General features: G+C 36.9%; 1 protein-coding gene across 2 annotated transcripts; it reads right to left on the bottom strand.

Annotated features, from left to right (window-relative positions):
- Positions 1–569: 569 nt before the first annotated feature.
- On the bottom strand, positions 570–21,986 carry ABRAXAS1 (abraxas 1, BRCA1 A complex subunit). Of its 2 annotated transcripts, none has more exons than XM_044680019.1 (9): positions 21,900–21,986; positions 17,287–17,377; positions 13,314–13,350; positions 6,207–6,273; positions 4,795–4,988; positions 4,129–4,248; positions 2,851–2,935; positions 2,097–2,223; positions 570–1,638 (listed from the first exon to the last, which is right to left on the bottom strand). In XM_044680019.1, exons 1-9 carry the CDS (start codon positions 21,984–21,986, stop codon positions 1,211–1,213), a joined length of 1,236 nt encoding a protein of 411 aa, XP_044535954.1. In that variant the 3' UTR covers positions 570–1,210. The 2 variants fall into 2 exon arrangements, with proteins under 2 accessions (XP_044535954.1, XP_044535952.1); XM_044680017.1 differs by having other exon boundaries at positions 570–1,641; positions 2,109–2,223.
- Between the last annotated feature and the right edge of the window lie 1,270 nt (positions 21,987–23,256).

The following is a 23,256-nucleotide window of genomic DNA, read 5'->3' as shown; positions in this document are numbered from 1 at the left end:
GCCTGTTACTACAAATGGGACTTTGGACAGGCCCTTTAGGCCTGGTTTCTTCATCTGTAAAATGAACTTGGAAAAGAGTTTCTCCAAGGAGCTTTATAGCTCTGATTTCATAAAATTAATCTTCACATTTTTGTGATGGAAAATGAAAAATTCGGCTGAACTACCTAGTTATCATTCAATTTCCACACTTTGATGACTTCTTTTTTTTTTTTTTTAAACCCTTGTACTTCGGTGTATTGTCTCATAGGTAGAAGATCGGTAAGGGTGGGCAATGGGGGTCAAGTGACTTGCCCAGGGTCACACAGCTGGGAAGTGGCTGAGGCCGGGTTTAAACCTAGGACCTCCTGTCTCTAGGCCTGACTCTCACTCCACTGAGCTACCCAGCTTCCCCGATGACTTCTTATATTGTAGAGGTATTCTAAGTTCTTGGAGGGTGCCAAGGAGGGTGAGGGATTGATATAAAATACAGTAAATCAAAGATTTGTTTTGTTGTGAAATCAAGTCCTTTAGAATTTTAAATGAGGAGAAACATCATTTGTTCAAACGATAGAACAGACTTAGTAGACAAGTACAGTTAATTCTTTCAGCAACCATTTATTAAATACCTACTATGTGACAGACACTGTTGGGCTCAAGATACCCACCAAAAGTGCTTGTCGGAGAGAAGAAACAATACATACACAGACACAAAAGTTAGGCACAAGAACTTCTTCACTGGGGACTAGTTTGGGCTTTAGGAATACCAAACTGATAGCCGATTTGGTGGCAAAAAAATGGATAAAGTGAAAACTTGGGTAGTTGTTTTGAAATTTAACCTTTTAGTGTGTGGCCTGTATTTCTTAGAACAAAGTAAAAAAGAAAGCTTCAGGTTTTAGGATGACTTTTTACAGAAATATTTCATCTAAAAAGTGGATAGTGTCAGTGAAAGCTTTTATTTACAAAAAAAAAAAAAAACACACAAACAAAAAACCAAACAAACCTCCTAAAACACAACTTTGAAAATAACTAGTAATTTTTGCCATACTCCTAGAGTATTTTAACAAAAATATCACCACATTCCTAATGTAGCAATAGTTTTCTGAAATATTTTATAGGAAGCAATACTTTGGAAAATTATTTTAACTTATCCAATTTGCATTTTCAAACAATAAACTTCTTTCCCTGTTGCTTTTTGGTCAGTAGGGACAATCAGAAAAACTGTATAAAAGGTTCAGAAAGTTGGTGACTCTGGATATTTAATGATGCTCTTCAATTTATCATCATCATCATCATCATCTGTTTCTATACTGCTTGTCAGTACTTTTTCCTCATCACTGTTTTCATGATCTTTTTTAAGGGACTGATTCTGATGTTGTAATGGCCTTGCTTTCTTGAATGGTCTTTGGTTCTCTAAGTCAAGAGGTTTACGCTTAATTCCACATCTTGTTCCATCTTCTTCTGGAAAATCAGGGCTTTCTAGCATCAGAGTTAATTCACTCACCAGATTGAGCTTATGGTCAGTGTTACAGCAATTTCTAGAAATCTGCCTCCCTTTTAAACAGACAATACGTGAATGAAGAAATCCATGACTTGGGAAAAATGTCCGTAAAGCTTGACAGAGAAGGACATTCTCTTCTGCTGCTGGGTCACGGCTTCTTACTGCTAAATCAAATATCGGAATTTATTACTCAGCATTATGTAAAAGTTCAATATATGTGTTCAGATTGACATGAAATGTAGGAGTGTAACAGGGCCTTTTATGACTTATTTGATCTGAGTCCAATTTTGAAATTTTATCCACACTAACTTTTTCTTAGAACATTAGGCAATCTTTATGAATCTGAATTGAAGGAACCTCCCCATCCTCTGAACTAATGACAAGAGATTGCTGATTACATCCAATCTTGTTAAACTAAGATTAGTTACAAGATTGATAACTCTGTAAATGGTAGCATGGTACACGTCATACTGGTTTAATAGCTGGTTATAACAGGTACCCAAAGGGGTTGCTTGTGAAGTTACAGCTTTATCAATCTGAAAGTGCTAAGTAAAATGATTATGGAGACCTCTGAATGGCAGCTGTATAGGAATGAGTTAAGTAGTATAAGAATATTAACTTTTCATTTTACCTGATACTAGAGTCTTTGCTCTCTTTCTTGTTGCAAGTTCCTCTTTTAGTCTATTTACCTCCTTCATTAATTTTTCTACTAATTGCTCACTGTCTAATACTTGAGTGCATATTTCCTACAAAAGAAAATTAGTTTATTATACAGACAACGTTCCTTCATAATATATTAGTTAATATATAGTTAAGTAAAAGGAATTCTAGGAGTAGTAAGGTGGCTCAATGGATAGTGACACAGGCCTAGAGAAAGATTCTTGACTTCGAATATGGCCTCATTACCTAGCTCTTACCACTCTTTTGCCTTGAAAGTGATACTTATTATTGCTTCTAAGATAGAAAGTAAGAAATTTTTTTAAATGTAATTCTATTGTGCAGAATAGAGCAACATCACAAATTTTAACCAGTTCCTGAATTGTATTACATAATAACTATTGCATTTCTGCAAAGGAACTTTTTTTCTTTACCTAACCAACAATATGGTTAAAATTGAGTTGAAGAGCTTAATGCAACAACAACAAAAAAACTACCATAATTCATTGATAGGTTGAGGAAATTTATTAAAATAAACTTTCTGATGAAAACAAAACAAACTTCAATGTATGGAAATGACAACTTTTTTTAATAGTGTCTTTTTTGTTAGACAATATTATCATTAGGCAAAATCTGTGAATTTAAAGAAATCCTAAAAATGCAGAGCTGATGTGATTTCTAAATCTAACAGACTCTTCAAAGGTTTGCATAATTACCTTTAATTCTTCCTGTATAGTGCCATACAGTTCACTTATCTTCTGTACCTCTTTTAAAGTTCCATCTTCATTAAAAAATTCTGACCTATTGGTGAAAAAAATTTCCTTGTGCACACACACACACATATATATATTTCAAAATGATGTTTATAGTTTATCAAATGAAAATTTGACTTGGGGTGATATAGGGCCCTTGATTCTATGAGGTGGTAGTAAGGAGGTAGAGTGCTATTTTTTTTTTAAGCAGAAGGAGGGGGCTGCTGTAGGGTCAAAAGTAGAATTTTTTTTAGGATGAGATAAATCCGCAAGGAAAATATGAGCTAGTAGAGAGTGAATTTTTATAAAGTAGAGGTAATCAGTGATGGAACAAGGTCCTTGAGGAATTGGGGGGTAGAGTTAGATTGGAAACTTATTGGAATTCTGACTAAAGGGGAAAAAAATGAAGACCAGGAAGCTCATATTGAATGGGCTCCATTTTATCAATGTGGTAGGTAGTGAAGTCCCTTGCAGAGAAAAGGGTTTGAAGGCAGAACTGAGTCAGAAAAAAGAAAAGGTTTAGGATAGCTACTTGGGGATGTATGAAATTCTCAAAGCCACAAGTATGACCATGTTACTTCTCTGTTCAAGAAGCTCCAGTGGCTCCTACTGCCTTGAGGATAACTATAAAGTGAGTCTATTTGGCATTAAAATGAGATTAAGTGAAGTGAAAACAGGCCAGACGGGGAGAAACCTGGTGGTTTCACTAAGGATAACTGTGAGAAGGAGCAGGAAAAGAGTGTTGAGGGGAGATCTGTGATTTTGTTGCCAACAAGGCCACAATCGTTAAGGATGGGGAGCCCTATCTCTTTGGAGTTAAGCTATGTCACCTAGCAAGGCCTCAGATCCAACCATGAGGCCCCTTTTCAAGTATCCTTTGCATACTGTATATATAGTTTGTATTTTCTCATCTATGTATATGTTGCTTCCCCACAAAAGGAATTTAAGATTGAGAGCAGATATTGTTTCACTGTATCACCAGCAGGGCCTGACACAAATTAGGCATTTAAATATGTTTGATTATTCTACTGGTATGATAGACAATAAAAAGGAATAAAAGGTTTACCAAGCCAAGAGGACTTGATTACAAGTGAGCATAAATTTATAGTCAAGCTTTATGCATAGTGGCTTTGCTTTAAAATTAGTTTGAGTTTGGATTTAATGACACAAAAAAATTACTTTTTAGAAAATGAGTATATCTGAAGTAGATAAGGGAAGGTGTCTGAGGAAGAACCATCTTACCTATGTGCGTGGACTGTTCGGCCAAAGGCAGTAGATGTACAGGAACCTGACACAGTCTTATATCCCTGCTGCTCTGACATACCTAAGTTGGTCACCACTAAAGGTATTTTATGGAAAAGTCTAAAAAACATTTTTTCATAGAAATTTATAACAAGGTTAAAAATTAGCAGTGGTATTCTTTTATTTTAATTTACCATTCAAAAGACACCCTACATAAATGAAGTAGACAAGCATTCTTTACTTGCCCCATTCAGCTATAACTGATCCAATTTATAAACAAATACTTTTATCCACAATGACACTATCAGTTATTTTAAATATGAAAAGACATGTTGGTGTTCACTGATAAAACTTTTTGGCTACAGCTATTTTCTATAATTTAAAAAAACCTGCTATCAAGTCAATGCTACATGGAAAAGACATCTGTTTAACATGAGGTAGTACTTACCCTTATTAGTTCTACTAAGGGAAGGAAAGATTCTTATTTTCCTTATATTCCACTTAGTGATATACGACAGAGAAAGGTCCTCTCACGTAAACTCACGCAATAAAAGTTGTTATATCAACTTATACATTTGTATAAAATATTTAATAACTAAACACTGAAAAATCACAACAGCATATCCTGAATATCACTACCTAAACCAAATATGTGAAAATACTTACCCTTCCTGAGGTTTATGTAATGCATGATCCAATCTATGAGTGGAGCAGCTTTCTGTGGTTATGCTTGGTGTTAGTAACAGAAAAACAAGCCCTTGGTTTGAGAGATGTTTTTGTAAATTTTTATGAAGAATCCTCTCTCGAAATGTCATCATTTGATCTGAATTACGCCTGAATTTGTACCATCCAATTATATTCTAGAGGGAAAAAAAAATCAAACTTTAATGCCTTATCTTTTAAAACTGACCACGAGACTGAAATAAATAAAATATCCAAAAATATAAACATTTTGAAAAATTGCTGTCAAATTTAGGATTTACATACATACATTTTGTACATTCTAAAAATGTAAATTTTGTTTTTTATTTACAATACACTCTTATGTATTTCTTAGTGTTAACAAAAAAAAAATTTAAAGAGAGAAAAAGAAGTCCTATTCAGAATTTTTCTATTTCTGACCTGAAACCTGAACCTTTAATTAATAACATCATTTTAAAAAGATGGGAGTAACACATCTAAGTTGAAAGGCAAAATCCTGGGGGCAGCGGGGTGGTGCAGTGGATTGAGAGCCAGGCCTAGAGATGAAAGGTCCTAGGTTCAAATCTGACCTCAGACATTTTCTAGCTGTGTGACCCTGGACAAGTCACTTAATCCCCCATTGCCTAGCCCTTACCACTCTTCTGCCCTGGAGCCAATACACAGTATTGACTCCAGGATGGAAGGTAAGGGTTTTCGGGGGGGGGGGGGGGGGGAGGCAAAATTCTCTATGACTAAAAAAAAAATTTAACCAAAAATGTTTATTCATGTAACATTAGTGAAGCAGAAAGGTGGGAGGCTCTGCCCTGATCAGACCAAAAAGTACTTATTCTATTCAGTTCTGAAACTAGTCATTGATCAGCTGAAAGGAGCCTAGAGTGGAGCAACCAGGATGATGAAGGGTCTGGAATTCATGCTCTATGAAGATTATCTGAAGAAACTTAAGCCCTTTAGCCAGAAGGTAAGATTTAGCATGGACACAGTCACCATCTTCAAGTATATGAAGGGCTGTTATGTGGAGAAAGGAACCAACTTGTGCTTGGTCTCCAAGAATAGGAAATAGGAGCAAGGAGTTCAAGTTGATTAAGTTAAGAAAAAAGCTTCCTAACAGTTATCCAAAAATGGAATGAGTTTCCTTGTGAGGTCAGCCTTAGATAGGGTTAGTAAGGTTTGGGCTTAAAAAAGCTCTAGGGCTTGCCTAGGGCCACACTAGGTCATACTGTGTTGTTGCCTTTCAGTTCTTCTTTTTCCCACCTATTTTGGAGAATATGAAGATTAAAAGTCATGTGTACAAAGACAAGGTGACTTTGGTCTTGTCAGAAGCCCCAAAAGTAAACAATTAAAGGAGCAAGTCCCAGAGGTGAAGCAAATCGCAATACCTTTTTGCAGCATGAGATGACCTTCTTCAGTGCCTGCTCATTTACTTCACCTGATGAGTTATAAAAACTAAAAAGAGGCATGTGAAAACATTATTTCAATAAGATCCCTTAATAAATAATTCCCTCGATGCCAGTTTGATATTGCAATTGGTCCTAACCAACATAGCTCAATGCAAAGCATCTATGTATTTATGGCCTTGTGCTGGCCAATGGGCAAAAGTTAAGAGGGAACACTGTATGCCTTATCATTCCATGGGCTCCTACCACACATTTCCATGACAAATTACCTCTAAATTATATACACAAAAACATCTTCCAAAACTTTTCAAATAAAGTTAATTCCCAATCTAATTGTTACTCTTTTCTTTAAAAATCAACATTTTGTTTTTAAATTATTAAAATTTTAAAATAATTTTATTTATAAATTTAAAATTGTTTTTTAAAATTACTAATAACTTGTTTTAATATCCCATTCTCCTTATTCCCCCTGCCACCCAAATCCCTGTCAATTGAATATAGAAAGTGTAGCAATCCAGGTATACATTAATCTTGATATTATTTTAAGAGTGCTCAAAAACTGACTCTTGTATTGCTTATGATTGATTTCTGTAACCTTGAGTTAAATTGAACCTTAACCATGCCAAATTCCTGGCCCTTCCCTAAGGCTACACTCCAGAAGACTGGTCAGTTATCTCAGTCTCCTTATTTTACCTACAATAATCACTTAACATCTGTATCAAACAACCATAGATGCCTTAGACCATATTGAACTCCTAATCTGGGTATTGTCTTAGAATCTGGCAGTTGGTATCTCCTGATGATTACCTCATAATGTTAATGTATCAGACCACTTGGCTCTCCCCTTCCCCCCAAACTGTTGTAACCCCAATAAAAGTAGCTATATGGCAGTTGAGGAAGAAGCTCTTGCCCACCAGAGCTTACTCGCTGTCTTGACTACCTTATGCCAGAACCTTGTTTGTCTGTCTGTCTTTATTCTCCCCTTATGTTCTCTTTCCATTAGTCCTTAACCTGTAACCCATTTTCACTCAGTCCTTGGTTCCCCTTTCTGAGTGTCCTACCCGCTAGGAATCTTCATGGAGTTGGTGGATGGCTTCAGAAAGTGGGAAAAAACCCAATTTAACAAAACTAACATATCAACTGACAGATGTAGTGCAGTACTGGCTATTGTCATCAATGTTCCACTTATTTGTTCTTTACATGTATTTTGTGGTTAGCATATATATTATCTGCATGATTTTGGTTTGGTGTTTGAGGTCTTTATGTTTTGAGGTTAGCTGAGATGAATATTTGAAGCACTACTGATGAATTGGGGAAGAATAACTGACTGATGATGGAACTCAAGATGTAAAAAGCTCACCTTGAGCTCTTCCTGCAATATAGCAAAGAGGCTAAATAAATTCTCTGCTTTGCTAGAGTAATTTCTGTGGTTTACAGGAACCAAAGTAACCTTTTATATTGGAATATTCAATAAATCCACAAGGGATGCAATTTTAAAAATTAGCACAATGCCTTCTCTTAAGCCTGTCAATTTTGCCTTTTGTAAAAGTGAAAATTGGGAAAAGCCATCTAGAAGTGTATATATTTCTATGGACATGGGAAATGTATCAAAACTACATTTCCCGTGATCCAGCTGTTTCCGTTTCCGGGTCTTTGGGGCATAGGGAGGTCTACGTCGACGCAGAGAGGGTTTAAAATCTCCTGGGTTAGGAGGGAGTGGTCTTTTTTGCGAGTAGGCCCTTGGCTAGCAAACAGGAGACAGTAATGGAGGCGGTAGTTTTGAATGCTTACAAGCGCATGGTCTAATGATTTTATCTATCAGCATGGCTTTAATTAAATTACTAATTTATATTATTATATCAGCCTTTATCATTTTTCATACTTATAATTTGGCGAACCAGAAGGTCGAAATTCGAACTCTAAATCTTCCAGATAGCCTAACTATAGCCATGCCTGCTTTTTGGCCATCTGGCTCAGCTCTTTTGAGCACTTTTTTAAAAAAGGAAAGTGGCTTTCCTTGCCATGCTTTTGCTAAAAGCAAGAGCACGTTTTTGCCTCCAGTGAGACTCAGCCGGCCAGTCCAGCCCAAGCCACCTTGGGAGGGAGGTCAGGCCAGCCGATTCGGGCTTTTGGCTTTACACTAAAATCCCGGAGCCCAGCCAGACTGTCTCTGCCACTGATCTCCATTCTTGACTCGCTGATGCTGCTGATGCTGCCATCCTTTATAAATATTAAAAATGATAAAGGCTTGTATAATAATATAAATTAGTATTTTAATTAAAGCCATGTTCATAGATAAAGTTATCAGACCACGCGCTTGTAAGCATTCAAAACTGCCGCCTCCATTACTGTCTCCTGTTTCCTGGCCATGGCCTACTCGCAAAAGAGCCCACTCCCTCCTAACCCAGGAGATTTAAACCCTTCCCTGCGTCAAGACGTAAGCCTTCCCAAGCCCAAAAACCGGAAAGGGAAACCTGTTGGACCACGGGAAATGTAGTTTGATACATTTCCCAAATTTCACTTTTACACCTTCCACTCCAGAACCTGAGATTTCCGGTAAGGAACCCAGTCCTGACTTGCCGAGATCTCGACCTCCAGAGACTGCTTCAGTTCCTGCCGCTAACGATTTGGGTATATTCCCCTTTTTCCCTACATTCTAGCCTTCCACGTGTTTCTCTAAAGACCTAATTTAGCCACCCACACAAGCTCTACATGTGAGATTTTCTACAATGACCTGACACCACGTGGACCTAGCAACTAGCGTTTACCCTTAATGGGGCCGAATGGCTTATTCAGACTTGCTTGTGATTAAAAAACTGAACTCAGGGGAGAAATATTCACCCCAATAACTGCTCAGAACTTTGAACTTGGAAAAAAAAAAACCCTTAAACTCAGCAGAACTCAATCAAAAGAACCTTAAATTGAAACCAGGGGTGAACTTTTAAAACCTCAGAACTGAATGAGCTTTATTTCTGTTTTAAAAATACTGTATCTTACTGTATATTACTAATTAGTTTGTAAATTAATCTTGCTTATTTCGTTGATTTTCCTGTTGCACTGAATCATTTTACGCTAATGAAGTTTCTGCTTATGATATTATATTTACTAATTTACTTAAAGCTTACTGTATCAGAAACAATGCGGTTATATGTACCACCTATGAACATCTTATAGAGCACATGTCTTTTAAAATTTACTCTGTCTTGGCAATTGGCAAAGAACCTTGAAAGTTTCCATCCTTTAAATATTACCTTGTAATTTTACAAGAGATATTTTTTAACTTTTACTTTAAATCCTTAAGAATTGTTGTCTTAAAAGGATAAAGCTCTTATATATTTTATTATAAAAGATATTATTGCCTTAAATGGGTAGAAGCATTCCTACCTAGGATTTTTTTTTAAAACAGGAAGCCAAGGAGCTCCTGTATATTCCTATCCAGAAGGTTTCTTTTTTAAATATCACATTTTTCTATGGAAGCAATAACAGCATTTGCCAAGGGTTAAAAGTTGCAACAAGCATATAATTTTAAACATCACTGTTTATTGTTTTAAAATGTGCTATTGGAATAATGGTACTCTATTTGAATGTGCATTGTGAATCTGCTATTTTGTAAAACCCACTTTCTCTCACAGAAAGTCTCATTTTTGGGAAACATAACCCTTCTAGTTCTAAGCTATATATATATTTTTGATTTTTAAAACATTTTTTAATGAGAGAAATTGATTTTTCCTTTTTATCATCTTGTACTGGAAGTACATATATAATCATTATTTATCCTTTTTCTGATTCTACAGCAAATACCTGAGCCTATAGGACTGTGAATTAAATGCCTCTCTGATTCCAGAAGGGAATATGAAAGCCGTTAATAATGCTAAAGAAAGCACATGGTCAGAGACTTGACTAAGATCTGCATAATTGCTGCAGTTCTATGCCAATACTTTAGGGCTTGGAAATTGGGGTTTGAGTCCTGGAGTCCCAGTCTTTTCTAAAACTTTAGAGGACGTGGGTCCCCTCGACTTAGATTCCTAGAAAGCACCTAAGATTGGTTATTTATTTGGCTCACTTCCCTAAAAAGCTGATGATAAGTCAGATCAGAGAGAGACATTTTCCTTAAGTCCTGGCCCTGAATGGGTAATTGCACACTGCTGAATTCACTTTAATTAGACCTTCATTCAAAGGTCTAAGTTTATTTTCCCTAGATTTTTGCACATTACATTTTCACAAGTTAATTTTTCTTCTTTTTTCTTGAATTTTATTCTTTTTATTTTGCCAATTGACTTCATATAACCCCCAGGACTCAGCCACTCATCCTTAGCTGACCTGAGGTACCCCTTTTTTAGGAAAAATAAAAGGTGTGTTTAAGTTTTACCTCACGGGGATATCTGTTAAGTTTTTTAAAATTCGATAATGTAAAAATATATGTATATTTAACTCTTTTAGGAGTAATTTCACGGGGAATTGAATTGTATAAATCTTAGAAGAAAATGTATGTTTTGTAATCTATAATGTAAAGTTTAAATTCTTTTGAGAATAATTTCAAGATAAGGATCTTGCCATCTCCCCAAAATCCATACGACAAACTTGCTTGGTGAGGACACATGAAGATGTCTGAAAAGCCTTCACTGTACCATGAAGACCAAACTTTAAACTTTGGGGTGCAGTTGATTGAACTATGGGGAGTTGAAATTGAGTTGTATGTATTGTTTTAATTGTACACTGTTATGCCAGTGGGGGACAGCCCCCAAATTGGTTTTTTGTCAATGCGGCTAATTTAACCATTTGTTCATCTATTTCTTTTATCCCCAATTTCCTGAAAAATTTAGAAGTTGTTTATTTTTACAGGTCCAGCGAAGAAAAAAGGACTAACCTTTTTTTTGCCGGACCTCACGGGGAATTGTAAAAGTGAAAATTGGGAAAAGCCATCTAGAAGTGTATATATTTCTATGGACATGGGAAATGTATCAAAACTACATTTCCCGTGATCCAGCTGTTTCCGTTTCCGGGTCTTTGGGGCATAGGGAGGTCTACGTCGACGCAGAGAGGGTTTAAAATCTCCTGGGTTAGGAGGGAGTGGCCTCTTTTGCGAGTAGGCCCTTGGCTAGCAAACAGGAGACAGTAATGGAGGCGGTAGTTTTGAATGCTTACAAGCGCATGGTCTAATGATTTTATCTATCAGCATGGCTTTAATTAAATTACTAATTTATATTATTATATCAGCCTTTATCATTTTTAATATTTATACTTTAGAACATCTCTCAAATTCACCTGTTTCTCTGATACTGCCACCCATCTGGTGCAGGTTGTCATCACCTCACACCTGAAATAGCCTGCTGCTTGGTGTGCCTGATATAAGGTCTGACCATCTCAGCCTATCTCCTCAATACTCCCTATCACTGCCAGGATCTATAAAATCATCTGTTTGGTGTTCAAACCCTCTAAAGGCTGACCCCAAGGCCATTTTCCATCTTCTTATACTTTACAGAGCACTGTACTCCCCCCAGTCCCCAATTCCATCTTCCAATTATAGGCATTTTCAATGGCTCCTCCCCCACCCCCATCCCATGCATAGAATGTTCTTTCTCCTCTGTGTCTCCTGGCTTCTTTCAAGTGCTACTAGAGTCCCAGTCTTCTAAAGCAAGCCATTTGTTGTGTATTTCCAATTTACTCAGTATATATCTCATTTGTAAATAGTATGTTGTCTTAAGTCCTTGAAGAAACAAAAGGACTTGATTTTGGGTCAGTCTATAGTAAGCAAGCCTTTACTGAGAGCTTACCTTGTACCAGGCATTGCACTCAGCCTGAGAATACAAAGAAAGGGAAAATACAGTCTCTACTCTCAAGGAACTCAGAGCTCACATTCCAAGGTGGGAGGTGGTAAACATGCAAAGACCTGGACTTTAGCATATAAATGCATGTCACTCTTTCTCACTTTCCACAAATACTATTTATGGCCCCTACAGTTGTATTCAAGAGACTTCTAAGAATCTCCTAAAATTCCTTTTCCTGCCATACCATACTTCATCTTTTCTTTTTACTCTTCTATCTTGAAATAGATACCAAGTATTCCAAGGCAGAAGTGCAGTAAGGGCTAGGCAACTGGGGTTAAGTGACTTGCCCAGGGTCACACAGTCAATATCTGATACCAGATCAGATCCTCCTGACTGACTCTCAATCCACTGAGTCACCTCGCTAACCCTTTAATCCTTTCTTTTGCAATAGTCTGCCAGGGCTGTCTCCATCAGGGACTTAGTTTCACCATAAAAGTGGTCATTCTGTATTCTTCCTCTTTGAGATCCTCAGAGCTATACAGCTATTTTTTACAACTGCTCTAGAAATAGTAAATTAAGATATATTTGTGGGCTTGCACTTAATGACAGTCCATATAGATTCAAATTTTCTCAACAAATATATTCTAATACTATGAAAGTTATTCTCCTGTCAAGGGCATAAATTATTCCTTACAGAAAGATGCCACAAAAAAAGTTTCTAACTATAAAGCAACAAAGCTGGTTTTCCATTTGGTTTATATGTGTGGGGTGGTGGAAAGATCAAAATCATAGTGCTTTAGAAAATATGAGGAAGAAAAATTGGAACTAAAAAATTTAAAAGCTGAATGTTAAAAATTATTTTTACATATAATTGGGGAAAAGATAATATTAATTGGAAAAAATTATAAGAAGTAAAAAATGAGCAACCATTAAAGAAAATAAAATGGTTAAGTAATACAACTAATTAGAGAGAGAAAAAAATAGTTGGATTACTGAAACAAACTGGTTAAATGGTGACTGGAATGACTCAAAAGGTAAATGTGCAGATCTGAAAAAGTAAAGAAACTAATATCACAGGGAATGTGAATGTTTTATAAGGAAGCAGACTAGCTTGAATGAGTAAATGAGTAGCTTTCAATTAGAAAAATCTTTTTCATTATAATATAGAGCATGAGCTTCTTCAGAGCAGAGAATGTCATTTTTTAAATCTTTGTATCTCCAGTGCCTAGTAGACACCATAGTAGGTGTTTAATAAATGAATCCTAATTTACTTGACATAACAAACCACTAATCAGAATTCCTCACATATAGTAATACTTACCTGAAAAGCTGATAGCATGGAATGTACCTTTGTATGTCTGAAAGGAAAAGAGGAGCAAATAAAAAATTAATGATTACAAATACCTTTCCAAAGGCACAATCCTAGCCTGCTATGTCTTTAATGAATTTCAAGATGTTCTTACTCTAATTTCACATTTTGGCAAAGCACCTGCTAGTATTAGGGAAGTCTTGTATATATTCTCTATAGCCATGTTTGCTAAATAAGTATTAAATTTCAAGCATGGATTGATGCTTAGAAACTATTTTTGTAATTATAAAGAACTAATAAATTACATGCCTTATAATTTAAATGTATTGATGCCTGGCCTAGTGCATGGAGGGCTGTTCTCAAGGTCAATAAAATCTAGATTCAAGTCAAGATTAGACATATTTTGCATATGTGATTCTTGGCAACTCACTGAACCTTTCAGTGCTCTAAGTGACTCTAAAACTAAATTGCCGCATCACTGATGATTCAAATTAGTAGAGAATTAATTTCCTCATGGAGAAAGGGTCCCCAAACTTACAAATCACTAATTGGGTTTGTGTATTATATACCTACCACCCCCCTCAAAAGATGCATTTTTCTTTTTCACTAAAACAGTGGGTTTAGTCCCACCTGTCATAGGGGTCTAATCATGACACAACTTTTTTTAGGAAAAGGGATATGTAAATGATTATTTTTGTTCACTAAACATTTAAAAGGACCTTATTGTGTGCAATTTGATTTTAGATGGGAATTGGCAGAAGTACAAAAATAAACCGTAATAGTCCATGCTCTACCATTCTCCCAGAAGCATCCACATATGATGCTCAGGCAAACCTAAGTGCAAAAATATAACCAACAAAATGGCTACAGCTAATCTAGCTGATGACTGCTTGTCCTACACTGCTGTGCCCTAAAAGGGAAGCAGCATCACCACAATTTACAGAAGTAGAGGACATAGGCTCTTCTTGAAACCGGGCAACCTGTTTTGTCATAATAAAATAACTGTAAAATCATTAGATCCCCATACAATGGGAAAACATAGACTTTTAATGAAAAAGAATACTACCAAGCTTTCATGAAGAAAAGAAGAATGAGGAGTAGAAATTTTAAAAATATAAACAGAAAAATCAAGAGAAATAGAAAGATGAAGTGTTTAAATTCTAATAAATAATAAGTTTCTCTTTAGAAAGAATAAGAAAGAGGGACTGACAGAAGTTTTGACATGATCTAAAAGAAGAAAGGAAAAGGAAGGGAAAAAATACACTGTGGGGTGGGGAGTGGGGCAAGGAAAGAAAGAATCGGGGAAAGTATACTACACAAACAAGGAGGAATGGGCAAACAGGTGACATGGGAACCTCACTTTCATCAGAACTACTCAAAGGAGGGAAGAACACAGACAGTTTCACTCAACAAGGAAACAGGAGGGGAAAGGAAATAATAGGGAAGACATTTGTGAAGATTTTTTAAAAATAACTAGAGAGGGTGGAAAAGGTAAAAAAAACTCTGTGATTGGGTTCTTGGGGAGGGAAAGAGAAAAGTGACAGAGAAAAGGACAGAAGCGGACTGTAGCACCTATAGCACTGATACTGAGTTTACTCCTTGCACAACCTTCTTTAAAAGGAGAGAACAGGAAACAAAGACAGGGTAAAATATGAGTAAATAGGATGGAGAGGAAATATATAATTAACAAGAACTGTGAATGGGATGACTCACTCATAAGATGAAGAGGATAACAAAATGGATTAACAAGTAAAATTCAATAATATATTGTTTATAAGAAACACACTTGAAAAAGTAAGATTCACAGAATTAAAATAAGAAATGGGAGCAAAATCTACCCTGCATCAGTTGAAGTAAAAAAGGTCAGGGAAACAATCAGGATCCTAGACATGGCAACAGTAAAAATTCACTTGATTAAAAGAGATTAATAGAAAAATAATATTTTGCTAAACATTACCAGAGATAGTGAAATATTATCAATACTGAACACAAAGACCAAATGGTGTAATATTTAAATACAGGAAAGTTAAATGGACTAACGGGAGAAATAGACAACAAAACTGTAAGAGATGGGGATCTCAATGTGTCCTTTTCAGACCTAGACAAATATAACCAAAAAATAAACAAGAAGCCAAAAACTTGAATACATTTTTAAAAAGCTAGATATGTTATACACTTAAAGGTTACTAAATGGGAATAGAAAGAAATATATATCTCATATATGTTTCATTGAATTTTTACAAAAATTAGCCTTGTACTATTTAATTTTTAAAAAATAAAAAAAGCAGAAATGCAGAAATATTAAACACACATCTTTTAAGGACCACAATGCAGTAAATCTTACATCAAATAAAAGGCTATTGATGAATTTATTAAAAATTAATTGTAGACTAAATAACTTCATCCTAAAAAATAAATGAATCAAAGAACAAATCACAGAAACAATCAACAATTCATTAAAATAATGACAACAATGAGACATCATACCAAAATTTGGAGATTTGTAGTTCTTTTAGGAAAATTTCTATCTCAACAGTTTTATCATTAAATGAGAGAAAGACCAGATCAACTAACAGGGCATGCAACTTTTAAGTTATTTTAAGTTATTTTAAGAAAATAATCCAATTTAAAACTCCCAATTAAACACCAAAATGGAAATCCTAAAAATCAAAACAAGAGATTATCAAAATTCAAATAATTAATAAAAAAAAAAACAACCCTACTCGATGTTTTTTTTTTTAATGCTAGTTAAAAAAACCAGGATGTAGGTTTTTGGGGAGGAGTGATGGTGGTGGTGATAGATAAACCCATTTACTAGTTTAATTAAAAAGAAAAACAAATAAAAAAATTTAAAGGTGAATTCGTAACTTATTAGAAAACTATTTCATCCAATTACATGCCAATAAAACTAATATTGAAATAGATGAATATTTATCAAAATATAAAAGGCCCATAAGAAGTGATAGAGTACTTCTAGTATTTAGTTTTAGAAAAAATTTAAATAAGGCATTAAGCTCAAAAAGAAAACCACCTATAGGACCAGATGGATTTAAATGCAAATTCCATCAAACATTTAAAAAACAATTCCAATATTAAATAAGCTGTAGGAAAACAGGAAAAGAATTCCTTCTCTAAGATCCAAATATGGTCTTGCTACCTTAATAAGGGAGAGTCAAAGCATAAAAAGAAAATATCATGAGAACAAAGATGCAAAATTTTTAAATAAAATAAGAACAATGAGACTTCAGCAACATATCACAAAAGCTCTGACCAGGATTTATACCAGGACTGCAGGACTGATTCAAAATTTATAAATATAACTGCTGAGAGTAACACCAACAAAAAATCATATTACTATATACAATACGCAGAGAAAAAACTTTTTGAAAAGATAAAACATCCATTTCTGTTAAATGCACTAAAATATAGGAATAGCTAGATCTTATCTTAATATAAATATCTAAAACCAAGAGCTAGCATTATGGAGATAAACTGAAGCTCTTTCTCATAAAATCAGGAGTAAATCAAGGAGGTCCACTATTTGATAGAGTACTAGAAATGCTAGCTCTAGCAATAAGACAGGTAAAAGAAAGTAATAAGCACAGTAAAAAAGCAAAGGAAATTATTACCTTTTGCAAATCATGTAACACTTTACTTAAAGAACAGTAGGGAGTCAACTAATTAATTAACTGAAACCACTAATGACTTCTACAAAGTTATAGAATATAAAATAAACCCACATAAATCATTACCATTACTATTACTAATAAAGCCCAGGAAGAATTAGAAAAAAGAAATTCCATTTAAATAAATTTCTGTTCCCTTGTCCTGAGCAAAGCTCTACCTAATACTTTTAGACAAAATAATACTTTTCTCTGTAATCTCCAATTTAAAGTTTTTAAAATTTTATTTTTATAATATTTTAAGAGTCTTTATCCTGATCATTCCGAGTCTAATGCATAGATAGTACATAGTATAAACTCACCAATTGTATAAACAACTTCAACATCATTCAACTGAGAGTCTGTAATGCTGTTCTTGGCTTCACCTTTCACTTCTCCAAGGAGAAAACCTTCCTACAGGGGTACAAAAAAGAAGCAATATATGAAGAAAGATAATATTTACTATGTCTTTACTCATTAATTCATTCCAAATCTGGGCATCTACAACATGCTAGATACTAAAAAGAATTTAAAAGAGCAACTCACTTGGACTAGTTTAAGGCATGAATTAGTTAAGCAATGGAAGACAACACTGAATCAATGTATAAAAGTTGTGATATCCATCTCATGCCCCAAAGTGTGGTCCTTAGCCTTCTGTTCTCTGTAATTTCATTAGTTCCCATAGGTTCAAACATTATTTTTATACTGGCAATTTATGAGTAGATGCACATATTGTCCTAATCTTTCTTTTGAACACTAGTCCCATATCACTAACTGCTTTTGTGGACAACTGAAGCTCAATACATCCAAAACAAACCTTGCTATCTTCCCTTTAACTAACCTTTTCTCCAAACTTCCCTATTCCTGTTGAGGGTACTCCACAAATCTTCCTTTCAGCCTAGCTTGAAACTTGGGATTCCTTGATGACTCTCTGCTACCCTTTGAATCTCTAACCCATTGCCCAGCCTTTTCAGTTTTATTGGATATCTTTCTTATGCATACATAATCCTTTTTTCCTCTCAAGTGGTCCTTCCTCTATTTTGGATCTGTTACCTTGCTGCATGGACTATTGCATCACTTATTCTGCCTTGTCTTTGCTTTGTTCATTTTTTCCCCCAACCCCTTCTCCACAGCTGCCCCCAAAACTTTCCCAAATCACAAATCTAATCATGCTATTCCCTGATCAAATATCTCTAATGGTTTTCAAAATTCACTTGACATTTGAAACTCTTCAGTTTGGCTCCAGGTTAACATCCTAGATTTATGCCACATACATTTATGGATCAGCCTAAATGGCCTCTTCTTTGTTCCCTGAACTTAATGTCCCATCTCTTACCTGCATGCCTATGAGCAAGCTATTCTGTATGCCTTTTAGAATGCTTGCCTTCCTTCCATATTCAACTAAGGGGCCATTTGATTGGTAAACCCTTTCCCAATTCCCCTGTTGTTACCATTCCCTTTCTCCTCAAATTATCAGTGGATTTGTTTATATATTTCATACCCCAAAAGAAAAAGTTCTTTGAAGGTAGGAGCTTTTTTGTGGTCTTTACAACTATCCAACACTTAGCCTAGTGCCTGTACATTGTAAGCTCTTAATGCTTATTGAATGAAGGATAATAAACTGAACCCTGAAGGCAGGATTTAGTCAGTCAACTAGCAATTTATCAGGGCATCAAAAGGCATGTCTATTATATGTCAGGCTAAGTGTTGAGGATATAAAGAAAAATTAAAAACAAACAAACCAAGTCTGCTCTCAAGGAGTTCAGAAATCTAGTGGGGGGTAGGAGGGGGAGAGGGAGGGATTTTTAGTAGGAGAAACTGTGTTAAAGTTTGGAATCCAGAATGAGTATGTCAGGCTTGGAAGACAGTAATATACCTAGTCTGGCTGGAGGGTTCCTGACATATAAATTAGGGTAAGCTTAAAGTATGGAGAGACCAGAATGCTGAAAGAAGTTGGGGCTTTAATTCTCTGCATAATGAAAATTAACGGAAAGTTGTTGAGGCATATCACAGTCAGTGAGTAGTTATTAAGCACCAACTCCAAAATCTTGTCCATGTGTTTAAAGAGAAAATACAAGGTAAATAAAATTGAAACCCTGGAGGAGGGAGAACTAGCAGCTGGAGGGATTAAGAAAGGCCTCATGTAGGAGGTGGTGATTAAACCCAGCTTTGAAAGGTCACTAGAGGCAAGGAAGGGAAAGAGTGAATTCCACATACAAAGACAGGAGATAAAATATTTAGAGGAACAGCAAGATAGTTTGGCTGAAAACAGTTTGCGTGAAGGGGAGTAATGTGTAATAAATCTGAAAAGGAAGGTGGGATCGAGGTTACTAATTCTTTAAAATTCTAGAAAAGATGTCTCATATCTTGAACTTGTGAGGCAGGGTAAGTGGTGTGAGGGTTCCATGAAGAAAAAAATTTTATATCTCTTATTTTTAAATCAGTCATTTTTCACACTCTTCTCCCTAGTGAGCTTCCTGCGATAAAGTTACAACTGGGTTGGCAACTATACCTGACACATACACATCATTCCAAACCCACAGTTCTCCCACCTCTCCAATGTAAAGGATCTTCTCTTGGACCAGTTAGAATTGGTTGTTATAATTCGGTTCTACATCCACATCATCTCTCACAAAACTGATCAAAAGATCAAATTTTAGGGATGAGGAAGAGTAAATAGTCAAGGATAGTTCTTAAGTTTCAAACCTGGGTTGAATGGAAAGATCGTGGTGTCCTTGACAAAAATATCGAAGTTAGAAGAGAAGTGAGTATGACAGTATTAAATCATCATTTTAGGAGATTAATCTATCTAGCTCAAAAAAGGGAAGAAATGGTGATATAGGAAACAATGTGTTGTCTGAAGGAAGGATGGCTTTAGGAGCCAATTCTTTTAGACGGATTTATGGGTTTTTTTCCCTCCTTTCACAAAAGTATTTTTTTTTAAATCAGGGAGGTATTCATATTCCTAGAAATTTAAAATAAAAGTGCATTTAGGTCTGTAATCTCTCAACTCCCATAAAAGACCTAGGACTTTTTACAATACTGCTAGTTTCTTAGTCTAGTTTTATTCTTGGTGACTCCTACTAAAGCATTTATTTTATTTCAGGATGGGCAAAAAGATAAAAAAAAAAAAGTTATTACTTTTACAAACCAAGCTGTGGTAGCCAAGAAAAATTCAATCTATCTAACTTCTACTCTCCAGGCTACTTCAAAGAATAAATCACCTCTTAGGTAGACAAAGAAAATTATGCTGTTCAGAAAGTCTTTTTTAAAGATAAAGATTAAGGAAAAAGTGAGGTAAAAGCCATTCCCCAACTGATAAAAGGTCAGGGGATAAGAGGAGGTAATTTTCAAAGGTAGAAATCCAAGATATCAACAGCCATAAGAAAAAAATACTCCCATTAAGATGAGCAACACAAACTAAAGCAAGTGAGAGTCTACCTCCCACTCATCAGACAGGCAAAGATGATAAAATTGGATAATAACAAACATTGGAGGGGCTGATGTAATATTGAGCTAGAAATTAATTGGTCCAGCTATTATGGAAAGCAATTTAGAACCATGCCTCCAAAGTCACTAAATTGTGTAAATATACCCAGTGACTCTGGGATACCACTCTTGAGCCTATACTCTCAAAGATGTAAAAAAAAAAAAAAAAAAAAAAAGGAAATACAGCTTTTTTTTTTAATAGTAGAAAAGAAGTAGAAACTGGGGGGGGGGGGGGGGGGGGGTTTGCCCATCAATCCAGGAATGGCTGAACAAATTATGGTATATAAATATTGTTTGTTGTAAGAAATGAATTAGGGGCAGCTAGGAGGCTCACTGGATTTAGAGCCAGGAGGTCCTAGGTTCAAAATTGGCTTCAGATACTTCCTAGCCATGTGATTCTGGGCAAGTCACTTAACTCTCACTGCCTACTCTTAAAACCAATACCCGGTATTGATTTTAAGACAGTAGTCAATATTTTAAATAATAAAGAAATGAATGTAGAGATTCTGAAAAATTTGGGAAGATCTGTATGAACAGAAACAGAATGAAATGAGTAGAACCAGGTGAATACTTTATACAAAACAACATTGTAAAGAAAAATGATGTTTAAATTCAAGTTTCATCTTCCATAATGCAATGTCTAGTATTCAGGTGGGCCAATAATGAAGTATGCTTTCCACCCTTTGAATTCCAAGAGATAAATTTCTGGATACGGCCAATGCAAATTTGTTTTACTTGACAAGGTTTGTTTGTTTTTTAATTTTCCACCCCCCTACCCCCCATTCTGAGACTGGAGGAGAAAGAAAATATTAGTTACATGAATAATAAAGCTACAAGTCGAACGAAACGTTCGGGAAGGGGGCTGGAGGCTGCTATGCCACCATCAACAACATTCTCGACTGCAGCCTGAATCAGATTCTAATGTGTCTGGTAAATATTTAACAAAATAAATAAAAATGCAATAAAACAAAAATGATGTTATGTGGTTTTCTACGGCAGTAAACGGCCCTCGGGGACTCCCCTTGCGCAGGTCAAACTCCCCCCCCCCCCATTTCCGTTAGAGTTTAACGCCCAGGGGATTGGAAATTCGGAGGTGGCCTGAGATCACTTAAGTAACCCGGACGGCGACTAAGTAGGGTCTGGGGGTAGGGTGGGGAAGAGGGAGGCTCAAGGTGTCCAGGCCTAGCTGGGATGGAGGTCAGCTCTTCCCCGCACGCCCATCCCCCGCCCGGAACTACGGGGCCTGCACATAGTAGGCCCTCCATAAATCTTTGATGATAGATTATAACGGAGGACAGTTAAACAAGGTATGTGGGTGGTGAGGCGGGGCGGAGTCCTGGGCTGGGGGGGGGTCCCCTTGCCGAGTGGGGATATCCGTAGCCTCCCCATTTCCCTGCTAGGCGCTCGCTCCCACCCACTCCCCGGCCGTGACCCCTCGCGGCCTCACCGTGTCAGCATTGGAGTTGAGGTGCTGGAAAGCAAGGGAACCGAACACGAAGCCCGAGAGCATCGCTGACGTCCTCTCGCCCTCCATGCTACAGTTCAGTCCCGATCTCGGAAGCTCAGCAGCTCCGCGTGCACGCCGCTCCCTCCCGTGCCGGCTGACGCCGCAGGTCTCTTCCGGGCGGGCGCCAGCGCGAGCCGCGTGCACGAGGCCCCCGCGAGAACGCGGAGTCAGAGCGGGACTTAGAGCGCCCTCTGCTGGCGGAGGCTGGCTCCACTGGCGGCAGCGAGGGCGGACTTCGGGGGCTTCGGGCTCGGGGGCGCCTCCTGATTGTGTTCCGGGGCCTGGCCGGCTGTCCCTCCCAGCGGTGGGCTTTACGATTTCCCGAGCTCTTTCCCTTCGTCTCCTGATCTCGTGTTCAGAGTAACCTAGTGGGACGCAAAGGACTGCCAAGTGCATTCCTATTTTAAATTTAAGGAAAATGGTTGAAGTGACGGATAGGTCCAGTAACCCGCCCCAGGCGGAGCAAACCAAAGAAAACCCGGAGCTAGTCAGAACCAGACCCGGAAGCCTAAAAGGACAGGCGGGATTGAGAAGCGAAAACCTGCCCTTCTAAATTGCTTTGGCTGCCAGTGTCCCGGGGTCTATCAGTGGCGAAACTCAGTAACCCCGTCCATAGACTCCCCGGGGAACTCCAGCAGCAGCAGCCACGAGATCCCAGGCTTCTCTATTGACTGCCCCCTGCCTTCTCGCCATGAATGCTCTTGGCCTGCAGCTGTTAGAGCTGGCTTATGGGCTCTGGCTTGTGCCCAGCAGTAGTTAGTACTCTTTGGGGCAGGCAGCGAGAGTGACCTGTGGCCTGGGGTGCTCCAGCCAGCAAGGGATCTTTGAAGGACTGAATTCAGCTGGGTGTTCAGGAATTTTGTGAGCAATTCAGTCAGCTTCTGCACAGTTATTTGGTCCTTTAAAAGATTTGGGGTCAACCACAGCAGAGTGTATTTCAACACATGACTATCTACTTAAATGATTGTGGCTTTAATAATAAATATTTGAAAGTGATCTTAATTGCTCTCCCCGGCCTTTCATAAGCAATGAGGCTACATGAAGAAGCAGCTCAGTTTAGCTGGGGATACTCCAACTACCATTTTAAAAGCTGTCTTTTATTTCACTTAAATATGTGCATTTTTGTCAAAGGCAATTCATTTTTAAAAAAAACCTTACCTTAGACTCAAAATTGCATATTGATTTCAAGGCAAAAGAGTGGTAAGGGCCAGGCAATGGGGTTAAGTGACTTGCCCAGGGTCCCACAGCTAGAAGTGTGTGAAGCCAAATTTGAATCTAAGATCTCTCATCTCCAGGC

Source organism: Gracilinanus agilis, chromosome 6, assembly GCF_016433145.1.
Source record: "Gracilinanus agilis isolate LMUSP501 chromosome 6, AgileGrace, whole genome shotgun sequence".
Taxonomy (NCBI): domain Eukaryota; kingdom Metazoa; phylum Chordata; class Mammalia; order Didelphimorphia; family Didelphidae; genus Gracilinanus; species Gracilinanus agilis.
This window is presented reverse-complemented; position numbering and strand designations above follow the sequence as displayed.